This window comes from Mercenaria mercenaria, chromosome 7 (assembly GCF_021730395.1).
Source record: "Mercenaria mercenaria strain notata chromosome 7, MADL_Memer_1, whole genome shotgun sequence".
Lineage (NCBI taxonomy): Eukaryota > Metazoa > Mollusca > Bivalvia > Venerida > Veneridae > Mercenaria > Mercenaria mercenaria.
In genome coordinates this window covers 37196506-37209625 of record NC_069367.1, presented here as the reverse complement: position 1 = coordinate 37209625, position 13120 = coordinate 37196506, and the positions used below count along the sequence as shown (strand labels likewise).

Sequence of the window (13120 nt, the reverse complement as noted above, 5' to 3'; positions counted from 1 at the left end):
ACATACAGGCGGACAGGTAGATATACGGACAGCACTAAATGAATGTCTCCAAACCAATTCGTCGGTAAGGTGTTGTGTGTATTGACTTGAAAAGTAGTAATAGGAGAAGATACGTGTGAGCGGAACGAATAATATCTGATAAGTTGTCAGGCGAGCAGATATGTTGATTATTTGTGCCAGGAGACTTTTGTGTAATATGTCATGGGAGTAAATACGGTGTATGGAGAGTGTATAAGGCATATGCGGATGTAAAATGTCAGACAGAGGAAAACGTGTTACAGTGTGGTAGATAATGTGAAAGAAGACGCAAGATGAAGCAGTCTTTAGCTACCAGAAAAGTAGACAAGGGCATGACCGTGATGACAGAGGGGTAGTCAACCTCCATTCAATATGCAGGCACATCTAGGCGCTCGGGGGCATTGATTTGTTTTTAATGTTTTAATCGTTTCTTGCATAAAAACTACTTTTTTCACTGGATCCGCCCATGTATTAACGGGAGAAAAATCGTGTGCAAACACGTGCTGTTAATACCCGATTTTGATTTTTGAAATGCTTTGCCAGGGATATATGTATGTATTTTTACGCACACTGATATTTGGCATCTGCGTCTTGTTTCTTCCTTAACAACCTCATCTTGTAGCATTATAAATACAATGTAATCCATAGTATGTTTAGCTGTATCCGTTTCCAACCCCAAACGTACTGCCCCCATCAATGTACGCCCTAGCTTCTCTTAGAGTTCACTCCCTTTACAAAGCGTCTGTTCAGTTATTGTAAATAACTGTGAATAAATAAGTATCGCGTGTAACTTGTGCTATTGTTCGTTTCTAGGTATTATATTTATGATTTTGGTAAGTATCAGTCGGTATGTTTTTATCTAATTTCTCTAAGAATTTATATAAACAGCTTGGAAACTTGACACTACGTTCGTACTTATCCGTACTCCAACTGCGTGTCCGTACTCAATATAACTCGAATGCAAAGTTATTATTCTTGAAATTGTGATCGAGTCCACCAAATTGTGAAATGATATGAACAATTATTGGTAATTTTATGTTTGTAATAATGAGAGATAAAAAATCGCTTAAAAACCTTCAGGAGGTGCTTTTGATAGCGTTGTTTATTTCCGGGCCCTGGATACGGATATTTAAAACATCGTCGCGTGAGTGGAACGATGCTCTATCTACCATTTTTTAAACGTGGCGAAAATCGCTTCCAAAGTTTAACTCTTGTCTAGTTTCTTTATTTCTGGGCGAAAATGGTGATAAATATATCTGCTTGTTCCTTGCGCTTAGTTCTTTCAGACTGTAAATGCTTTAAGATACATTTCGTTTTTACTTTTCTGCATTTATACATTTTTCACTTTGGAGATAGAGCAAATTTGGCAAAAATAGAAAAAAATGTTAAAGGTGTATTGCTCTATCGGGAGATAGAGCACTGTGAATTTACAAAATTGGACATAGAGCCAGATAATATTTATTACACTTGTATATTGAAAATAGTGCGAGAGCTCTTAAACAGTAATGACAGTCACTGTACTCATTTTAAAATTAAAGGAGGATTGGATTTGGTTTTAGTATTATCAAACTGACACGATATCAGTAGGCCATATTGCAACTTTCAAGATTTTCTTTGTGGAGGAGGACTCTAGTTGGCACGCGCGGATACCTGGGTATATGACCTTCTTCGTGTCAACTGGATGGCCTCCCCTCATGAAAAAGCGAGATTTCAAACAGTGGTGAGGGGCAGGTGTTCAAAGTCAGAAGATTTGGACTGATTTGCAAAGGTTTTACCATGCTGTCCGTACTGTTCAGGGTTAACTGAACTGCTACGCTATAGACTTAATCGGCTATTAAACTAGGCACATTGGTCCTACTTATTTGCAGATGGGTATTTGTAAACCATATCGTAGTATTATGTTAAACAGAAAGATTTTGAAGTTTAATTACTCAGTAACCGCAATCATTATTGTCAGCAATGAACAAAGATCTAAAATCTTTTTAGTCGTTACTATTCTATTTGCCAATTACAACTTGCTTTTCATTACGCTGAGTAAGATTTTCCGTGTTTTGTTATCAGTTGGCATTAAGGTTGATATAATACTAAGCATTATAACAATACCAAATGACATTGTCTTTGCATCTAAATATTCTCAGTAATAACTGTATTCTTTCACAAAACGACAGTTTTTATATTATGTTCAAATTTTGCATGTAACTGTACTTGTCAGTCATACCAGTTCTCTTTTACACAACACAATCAATGTTATATTCATGTCTCTTTTTTAGCTATTAAAAAAGGTTGATTGTACGGCGTCCATCGTCCGTCTTCCTGCGTCAACATTGTACTTAATTTTTTTCTCCTCTGAAAACTACTGGTCAGTAGAATTTTTGGAAAGATTTGATCAAATGATTAAATCTGGCCCCTTTAAGGGCAGCTACTGCCAGCTAGAGCAAAAAAAAAAAATAGGAAAAAACATTTAAGGAACTTCTCATTAACCGCTTGATAGATCTTTATCAAACATAGTCTGTAGCATCATTATAACATCCTCTCCCAAACTGGTTCAGAGGGGGACGATTGGCCCTTTTTAGGGGTTACCGTAGCTAAAATTGGAAATTCCCTTAAATGATGTTATCTCATGAACCACACAATGGATCTTCTTCAAACTTGATTTGTAGCATTATTATAAGAATTTTCGCCAAAATTGTTCTGTTAGGGGCACTTGGTCTGTTAGAGTTCAAAACAGAAATACCTTTAAACGACTACTAATGAACCATTTGATGGATATTCACCAAACTTGGTCTAGAGACCAGTATAAGGTCCTTTCTCAAATTTGTTTGATTAAGGGCACTTTGCCCCTCTTAGGGGCAACTAAAGCTACAAATATAAATATATTCTGGTCATGAATCGCTGGATGGATCTTCATCAGAGATGGCCGGTGGCATCATTAGAGGGCTCTCTCTCAATTGTATTCAAACGTAGACTGTTTGCTCATTCTAGGGCTAAAATCAAAAATATTTTTAATGACTACTTCTAATGAACCACTCAATTGACTGTCATCATTCTCGGTCCGTAGCATCAGTATAGTGCCGCCGCCCTTTTTTTTTATTTGTGGGTTGGGGTGGGGGAGCGCATGGCCCTCTAAGGGACCACTAGACCTAAAGCTACAAATGCCTTTAAATGACTACTTTTCAACCGCTTGATGGATCTTCATCAAACTTTTATTAGGTCCTTTAACTAATTTATTCAATTAGTGTGGCCTCTTTTAGGGGCTGCTAGAGTTGCAAAATAGAGATACCTTTTACTAAATTCCTCTCTAACTCCTGAATGGGTCTTCATAAAACCTTGTCCAGAGCATCATTATAAAGTCTTTTACCATGTTATGTCTTATATAAAATCTATTTTCAATAGGGACACTTTGGCCCTTTTAGGGACCACTAGAGTTGAAAAAGAAATAACTTTAGATTATTTCTTTCGATGGTTATGCTTTGGTGCGTGACAGCAAAATGATAATAAAAATAATGAACAGATTAAAGGATTTTCACCAAACCTAGTTAGAAGCAAAGTCAGATGGTTAAGGTTCAGTTGAAGGACTTAGGCCCATTTAGGCCTCTTGTTAACTTTTCACACAATTAAATTAAGGCTCAAAGATATTACATCGCAAATAATATGTCCCGGTCATACCTTTCATACTAATCTTATTGTATATATTCCATTTAGTTTCTGCATGTTGTTCTCAAATCTGGTGGCATACATTTCAACTTAATGCGGAGTATCATAACAAGAATTCATAGCATTTATTTTGCAACTAAACGTTTGCAGTCACGGCACACATGTTTCATATTTGGTAGAGTTACATCATGTGATACTTTAATAGTTTTGTGGCATTAATTTTGATTTACACCAACCATTTGTAATAACTGACTACTTACAATTCTAAGAAACATATATATCTATTCTCTCTCAAAAACGCAATCGTTTTTTTTTTTATATTCCTTACAGTTTCTCTTCATGTACGTACTTTCATTTAGTGAATTGAATTTCAGCATTGCATTCCTTGTTTGATATTTGACATTGTTTTTTAAGTATTTAATTTTCAATTTTCTCTGTTGTCAAGGGTTGCAAGTTGAACGATAGGATTTTTGCGTCTGGAAGTAGGGATATTGTACTGCCAGTTCTTGTTGTCTTACGAATACTAAATTCAGCAAAATTTGCATAGTTAAAAAAGAGATCAACAAAAAAAAATAGTTAGCCCCTTACTGGGTGGACGGATAGCTCAGTGGTTTGCACACTGGCCTTCCAATCCTGAGGTCGGGGTTCGATCCCTGGCAGCTACTCGGGAATTTCAGAAACGCTTTTCAGTGTTTCCCACCCAACTAGAGGTGTACTGGTCAGGAACCCAGGCAATCCTTGCGTGTATCAGTGCTATACATGGGCACGTTAAAGAACCAGGCTGTCTATTCGAAACGAGCTAGGCTAAGTTAGCCGGATAAGCCTGTATCTGATTTCTGATCTCTCTGTCGTGGGGGCTTTGTCTCACTCTGTCCCTCTGGTCAGATCGCTCTGTGTCTGTACTAGTAGAGGATGAATTATGCGCCCTATGTGGCTGCATTTGAACTATGTAAAGCGCATTGGGCGCTATATAAATCTGGTTAAAATTTAATGTACAACGCCAGTGAATATACTATGTGTAAAATTAGGCGTTTAATCAAATAAAGCAGTTTCAGTTTCAGTTTTACTGTAACTTTGTAACGTAACATATGTTCTGTTTTTGATTTTATTTCTACTGCTCCTAATAGACAATAACTTACTATAACAAATTTGCTTCTCGGAAACATGTTTGCAAATACTGTTGTTATATTCAGTGGTATTTCTTAAGATACAGCTTCAGAATGACGAAAATAGTTTCTATTCGAAATACACATCAATAAGGTCTGTTGCAAATCTTGCATGTATTGTCTACCTACAGCTTAATTGACAATGATATGTGTTTGTATTAGCAGTAAAAATGATAAAATAACCTGTATAAGCAATCTCACCTATGGCTAGCCAATGCATGTCGTGTAGATAGGCATTCTAAGTATATTTCAAACATTCTACAACTAAGTCTATCCGCCATATTTTGTTGTGATCACATGCATGTAACTGTGCTTTCTATTGGTTAAAATGGAGTTACAGCAATTCTGGATTAAGTTAAATGGAGATAGAACACTCCTTTACAAAGTCTAATGATGATCACATGATATTAGTTTATGTGTATGATTGGTCAGAATAATTTTAAACATTACAGTGCTTTAAGTCCTGGAGATAGAGTACTTTAATCGTTACTGTTACATTCAAACAGAGGACATGGAGCAAAGTATTACGCAGGATCTTTCTGTATGACGTCAAATGTTACGTTTTCTTGCTCCAGAACGATAGAGCTCGGCGAGACAAACAAAATGATGTAAAAATCTCATTTTTTCAAAAAATGGAGATAGAGCACTATAAGAATCAGGCGACGACATGTTTACCGTTTCCAAGAACAACTGGAATGGTAAATAAAAAATGTACCGGAATCGTCAAGTCATCACGTATGAAAACAATACATAAATCGCCGTGAAATATATTTTTATGCAAGAATAGCGACAATACACGTTTGTTTTGTGTATTAACATCTGCAGAAGCCCTTGGGATATGTTTGTGACCTCGACCTTCGGTCTCGGTCACAAACAATCCCGCGGGCTTCTGCAGACGTTAATACACAAAAAAAACGTGTATTATCCCTACAATATATGACGTATATCAAAAGATATAGTCTAACAAATTATGAAATAATTGAAAAACATACTATGCTTGCTTGTCTAATTCATGTACAAGCTTGGATTTTTAAGCCTTGCAGGTAGATCATCTTATCCTCTACTGTATGCAGAATGCATTATGTATCAAAAGATGGTAAATTAGAAGCAATTATATATACAGTGCATAAGGACCAAACGTATGTTAAAGATAGTCAAGAGAGAATATAATGTCTAAGAATACTCAGAATAATGAATAGGGATTCATGCAGCGCTGATAATGTGTCAAAGAAGTAAGTAATATATCATAAGAGTGGTGAAATGCTATAATGTGTCAGACAAGTAGTGGGTGAAAGAAGAACTCAAAAGATGCAGTAAGATGTCAGATAATTTGATAAAGTTTCAACAGTAAAAAGCGCAAATACTGCGCTTTAGTGTACATAGTTGTGCGTTTACCACCATACCTGTGTGAGAACAGCTCTTTTGAACAGGTTTTGATACGCAGAGAACCATCTGTTGAGTAGATGCATTGACTTCCTAACGATATCATCATACTCATATTGTGACAAGTCCTACAAGAGTAAAGACACAATTCAAGTCATGCTAGATTTAATTCAAAATCTTATTCAAAAAGATATTTGTTTTAATTTTGTCCATTAGTTTGTTAAAATGCATTCTATATCGATAATGCCTGTAGCAATCACTTGGGAAAGTATTGCAGCGTTGTTTAGACCACGGCGTGGCTTGCAGTAAATCATCCTTTCATATTTGAAAGTTATGTAAAGAAACAGTAGACAAGACATAAACAGTAAGGAAAACATTTCAACAGTCTCTTAATTCTTGCATGCTACAAGTTGGTTGTAAATGCGCTTACTGGTGTTTACATGTTCAAGTTTTCCATAATAATTCTAGACTGACATGTTGACACATAAGAATCTGAAAATATTTAGATATTAAGTGTTTTCAAACCTCAACCTGTGCAATCATTTACATGTTACAATTAAGTATGTCCTTGGAATTTGAAGTTCGAAAAGTACATGTTTTCGGCTTAAAAGTCGTTGAATATTTATACAAAGTAATTTTAGAATACCCCAATTATAAAATAGAAACAAACTGACTTTCATTTACCTCAAACTGTAACCTTTACTCGGTGCTATAAGTTATTGTATTTACACAACTAAACGTTGGTCATTAAAAGAATTACCATCATAATAAAGTACTTCCATTATAAGACGTGAATAAAAAAACAATAAAAACAGGGTGAATAATTTCGTTGCAATTTTGCTCATATGTAACTGTGCGCTTTGAAACACTTAACTTGCTGATGGAAATCGAACTCTCAGTTTTAAGTAACAATGACACTGATACCACTCAAATCAATGTCCCAAAATAAATTCTCACTCACATGTATCTGTAAAATGACCAAACTTTTATTCGTTTGGCTTATTCATGGGGCAGTTTTCAAAGTGGAGCTAATATCAGTCCGATACTGGTTGTGACAAATAACGATTTGATGTTAACGTATGAAGTTGACTAAATAAATGTCGTACCAGTATCATAACAATATACTAGTTTACCGATATTGGTAGCTGGGCTGGTATTCAGCCTGAGCTGTAAGCACAGTGTCAGTAGGATCGGCTAGATGTTGCAAGTCCAAAGTTCGCACTGTTTATACATGTTTCAGTCAAATTTTCACAGTACATAATTAGGATAATACTGTATTTCTATAGTCCTGTGGTTCCGTAAGTACCGATATGAAACCGGGAAACACACCGGAAAAAGCTTGAACTTAAGTTACTTACCAGTAGAATATCAACAAGATTGAACTGTCTCATAAAAGCTGTTGAGTCAAATATATCCGCCATTTTCTTCTTCGCTTTCTTTGCAAGTCTGGAAGGAAAGCAACTTTATTTTAGTAATATCTATACGTCCTGTGACCTTCTATACAGAGAGAAAGTAAATGCAAACACATTTCCTTTACAACTGTACCAATACGATTTGCATTTTGTCAATAGAAGTGAAATTACTAGCAAGATAACCTTCTGTAGCCCATGATCGCCGGAGAATGAAAGTACAGTCTTACATAATTTCACCTAATTGTGTATCAATTCAATCTTTCTACACAAAGACACATATATACTCATTAACAACAAAGACAGAATATCTTTATTTCAAGATTCAAATTAAATAGCTTCAAATAGTTTGCTTCAGATTCTATTGAAACGTAAAACGTTTGTGGATTGGTTTGCATCAAATAATATTTAATATTTCCACAACTTTATAACATACAAAGTTAATATAAATATTTATTTCTGCATAAGAGCGTCCATTCTAACACGGCCCTGGTGCGCGTAAGTATCGACCTACTTTCATCAAATAAATGATGACAATGACATAAGCTGCAGGCTGCAGCACAAAAGCAACATAACATAGTATGAAAAAACCCTGTATAATTACGGATTCATTCAAAAGTACATACCCAGCAAATTGCTCCAATTCGAAAGACTCGTTCATCAGGGGAGCTAACTCTGAAAATCCTTTAGGCTTGTTAATTTGCCGATGTATAGTTTTGAACAGGTAGATGAATTTCTGGAAATAATTGATATTTGCTGAAGTATAGTTTTGTACAACTAGATAAATTTCTGGACATAACTGATTTTTTGCAAATTTAGAGATGACCATATATTTGCAGAAAACATGTGTTTTTAAAATCCCTTTGAAAAGCGTCATATCAAAGCAGAGTTGACCATTATAAATGGTTTACAATTTACACACAAAGGATTACATGAGCAAACATTACAAGAAAACATATTAGGTTTGGAAATATAACTTAACAAGAAAATATCGGTAAAACCAATGGATGCTCCCCAAAATATGATAACTTCATATTAAAAGCGCATAAACTGGGCACATACCTACTCTTAGAAAGAAAGTTTATGAGAACCCCAGCAAAGATATGCACATCTTCTCTTGGGTGTGAGTGAAGCTTCCTATGAAGTTTCGCTGAATATCAGCAAATGGTTGCTGAGAAATACTCCGGACAAGGATAGCGCTATAGTTTACTAATGTTGAATGATCAAAGGGAAATAACTCAATGAAAAATCGTCTGACCGAAACATGCGCATGTATTTTTGACAGAAGAGCTTCATATGAAGTTTCCATGAACTCCAACCAATGGTTGTTGTCAAGAAATGGTACAATAGTAAACTAATGTTGAATAATCAAAGGACAATAACTCAGTAAAAAGGCATCTGACCGGAACATGAAGATAATATGAATATTTCTATTTTATTTAGAGTTAAGCTTCCTATTCTTCTTCTTCTCGTACGCAACCATAGCGATATTGCATGGTGCTATGGTTCGTTAAGAGAGTGCCAATGGCCCAGCACCTCTGTCTTCAACTCTGTAGGTTTCTTTCGGGGTTACCTCACCCTTAGTTCCGAGTTAAAACCCTATCCTGGGAACACAGGAGCTATTTGTCCCATAGCTGGGGATCTGTTTATAGGCATCAGGGCGTGTCCACCCTATTGAACTGCACTAAATTCCAGCCAATAGTTGCTTAGGATTACTCCGGACAAGAAATGGTTCTAGAGTATACTAATGCTGAATAATAAAATGAAAATAACTCCGTGAAAAATAATCCGATCGGAACACGAAATTAATATGCGCATTTCCTTTTGGAGTTAAGCTTCCTATTTCTCTATATTTCTATATAATATTCCTACATCACTGTATTCCTTCCAAGGGTTGCTGACAATATTCCAGACAAAATATGGTACTTTAGTGTACAAATGTTGAATAATCAAAGGGAATAACTCGGTGAAACTCAGTAAACCGGAACATGAAGACAATATGTGCATCTCTTTTTGAGAGTGAAGCTTCCTATGAAGTTTCGCTAAATTCCAGCCAGTGGTTGCTGAGACAAGACAGGCATTGTAGGACGGACAGACAAACACATAATTATATTCTTCTCTTTTGGGAGCATAAAACTTATATACTTACTTCCAACCTATTGTTAAACCTAAAGTTGAAGAACAGATCCAGCACTTCAAGAGCTCTGAAAGGAAATGAGTGCATTAAGTAGACGTGGAGCTAACTAAGGAGCGCTTTAAGTCGAAGTGGAGCTAATGAGTGCCATAAATCAAAGTACAGCTAATGTGTGCATTAAACAGAAGTGGAACTAAGGAGTGCTATAAGTCAAAATGGAGCTAATGAGCGCTATAAGTCGAAGTGGAGTTAACGAGTGCCATAAGTAAAACTAATGTATCCCAATATGTGTTCGATACTGTAAGTCTGCGTACAAACTTTTACAATTATCTCTAAGTAATATCTGGCTTCGAAAACCTTATTTTAGAATATGTGAAACCAAACCCATGTTCAATCATAAATAACAACCAAACAGATCAATTCTTGACACCTAAAATGTTTGACATATGTAAGAAAAAACTTCTTTGTTAGACATGTTTAAAGAAATGACAGAATCAGTTTATGCTTCCGATAAATGAGGAGACAGCAAAGCGTACTGGACTTTGGCTTCCACTATGGCCTTGGTTTCAGGACTGGGTTTGAATCTCTGTGACTGACGGAACACAACCAGAATCTCTTGAGTCTCTTTTCCTAAAACAACAGATACTTATTGTTAGCTTAAAATAGAGAAACCAGTCCTCAATAGATGTCATTCTGTATGCATGTTTTTGTTTTGTCTATAAACTACTGTGAGATCATTAAAATTCGCTGGCATGAAATTTCGCGCAAACGTGAAGAAGGACTGTTTCGCGCGGGCTTAAATTCGCGCATTTTCAATTTTAGAAAGGGGAAATATAATAAAAAAAATAATATTAGCGCGGTCTTAAATTCGCGCATAGGTCCTAGCGCGAAATACGCGAAAATTCGTCCTACGCGAATAAAAATGATTTCACAGTATTTCTTATCGATGTCTCAGTTGAGCAAATTTAGAAATTTTCAGTATATTTATTAGTAACAAGAGCTCGTAGAACACGAAATGCCCCCCTTGATGCATTCAGTAATTACACAAGGAACAGAAATTATTTGGTCACTGTGCACTGGACGTTTGACGTACTGACCTCAAATCCATAATTATGGGTCATTTACCAGTCATAAGTGACCTCCGTATCAAATGTGATCTTAGACTAAAGCATTCTCTAGTTATTTGGCAAAGAAAGTTCTGCTGTTCTGGGTCAATGTGACCTTGACCTTTGACCTACTGCTCTCAAAATCAATAGGGGTCATCTGCTGGTCATGATCAACCTCTCTATTATGTTTCGTGATCCTAGGCCTAAGCGTTCTCAAGTTATCCTCCGGAAACGGTTTAACTGTTCCGGGTCACTGTGACCTTGACCTTTGACCTACTGACCTCAAATCAATAGCGGGCGGTCATCTGCTGGTCATGATCAACCTCCCTATTATGTTTCGTGATCCTAGGCCCAAGCGTTCTCACGTTATCGTCCGGAAAGGGTTTAACTGTTCCGGATCACTGTGACCTTGCCCTTTGACTACTGCCCTCAACATCAATAGCGGGCGGTCATCTGCTGGTCATGATCAACTCCCTATTAAGTTTCGTGATCCTAGGCCCAAGCGTTTTAAGTTAATGTCCGGAAATGGTTTAACTGTTCCGGATCACTGTGACCTTGACCTTTTACATACTGACCTCAAAATCAACAGCGGTCATCTGCTGGTCATGACCAACTTGCTATCAAATTGCATGAACCTAGGCCCAAGCGTTCTTGAGTTATCATCCGGAAACCGAATGGTCTACGGACCGACTGACATACCGACCGACATCTGAAAAACAATACACCCCGCCTTCTTCGAAGGGGGCATAACAAGAAATAATGTAAAAGTAAAAGCTGATGAACCTAGAAAGTAGAAATGCATGATGAAATACTTAGACTGGAGAATATGGTCAAGACTTGGAATATAGTTCAGGGCCCAGTTGTTCGAAACATTAACCGGCTGTTAAACTAACGGCCTGTTAAATTTTGATTCAAAATATAAGGCATGAAGGGAACCACTAGTAGGATGTTTTAATTTTACTGTAAAGACATTTTAATGTTTATAATTCTTAAATTATAATAGGTTTCACTAAGTCTTCTAAAATGTCGAAATGTAACTCTAAAAGTTAACCGACCGTTAGCTTAATCGCCTGTTAAAGTTTCGAACAACTGGCCCAGGAGTCTTCGGCACGGGCGGACTGAACATTGAAAAATGGCAAGTCTTTAGAAAAAAATCAAACTGGTCACAAATGGCGGTAGAAAAGCGAAGGGTGTGGATTACATGGCGCTATAAAGCACTCTTCCGAAAACAACTCCTCGTAAAATGCACAAGTCTCACGTGCATCTCATGAGGCAACAAAGATTTACTAACTGATGAAGTAAGAATTAGACAATATACATTTTAACTCATTTCATAAAGAATAAAAATTGTAAAGAATTTAAAGTTCCATCAGCTTTTAAGTAGCACTTACACACCATACCTTCTACATTTGGATAAGGTTTGTCATGTCGTCCATCCAGTAGTAACATGAGGGGGCCCAGGAGTTTCTTGATGTCGCCGCGCTTTCTGTAGAATCCAAATGATACCAGGCAATACACTAGTCTCAATACCTACAATGGTAGAATCCAAATGATACCTGACAATACATTAGTCTCAACATCTGCAATGATAGAATCCAAATGATACCTGACAATACTTCAGTCTCAAAATCTACAATGATAGAATCCAAATGATACCTGGCAATACATTAGTCTCAGCACCTGAAATGGTAGAATCCAAAGTATACCTGACAATACATTAGTCTCAACACCTGCAATGATAGAATCCAACTGTTACTAGACAATACTTTAGTCTCAATATCTACAATGATAGAATCCAACTGTTACTAGACAATACACTAGTCTCAACACCAACAATGTTGACTTGCCATTTTGTGCTACTACGTGGCATACATTGTTTTATAACAGAAACAACTACATAAAATATTCATTGTAATTTCTAGTGATGTATTAAGTCTCATATAACACATTCAGTGCCAAATCATGTGTGTTGTGTAAGAAAATAAGTGAGCCTATTTGACGTAAATGCAAAATAAATGCAATTTTACCTAAAGACCCTTCATAGATTTACTTATCTGAAGGAGGTATTTACATACAGGTTTAATAACTTTACAAATGTTTGAATGGGATATAAGTTCGTTTATTTAGAGCTAGTTAGTCTTAAGCATAGGTTTGCTTGTAACATATAAGCATAATATATGTTCAACATTTAATTTATACTGTATATTTAGTAATATTCATGCATAATACATCTACAACATATATTTTATA

General features: G+C 36.2%; 1 protein-coding gene across 5 annotated transcripts in view; it reads right to left on the bottom strand.

The window, feature by feature from the left end:
* The window catches only part of LOC123555928 (inositol 1,4,5-trisphosphate receptor type 3-like), a 125864-nt gene that overhangs the window by 55537 nt on the left and 57207 nt on the right, over positions 1-13120 (bottom strand). For all 5 annotated transcript variants that reach the window (XR_008371689.1, XM_053548126.1, XM_053548125.1 and 2 more), the window contains 6 exons: positions 12271-12400; positions 10301-10394; positions 9780-9834; positions 8257-8366; positions 7580-7667; positions 6242-6349 (listed from right to left, as the gene is read on the bottom strand). Coding sequence is in view for 4 of the 5 variants with exons in the window: in XM_053548126.1 (XP_053404101.1) it covers positions 6242-6349; positions 7580-7667; positions 8257-8366; positions 9780-9834; positions 10301-10394; positions 12271-12400 (585 nt within the window). In the remaining variant the exon portion in view is untranslated. The remainder of the gene's footprint in view (positions 1-6241; positions 6350-7579; positions 7668-8256; positions 8367-9779; positions 9835-10300; positions 10395-12270; positions 12401-13120) is intronic.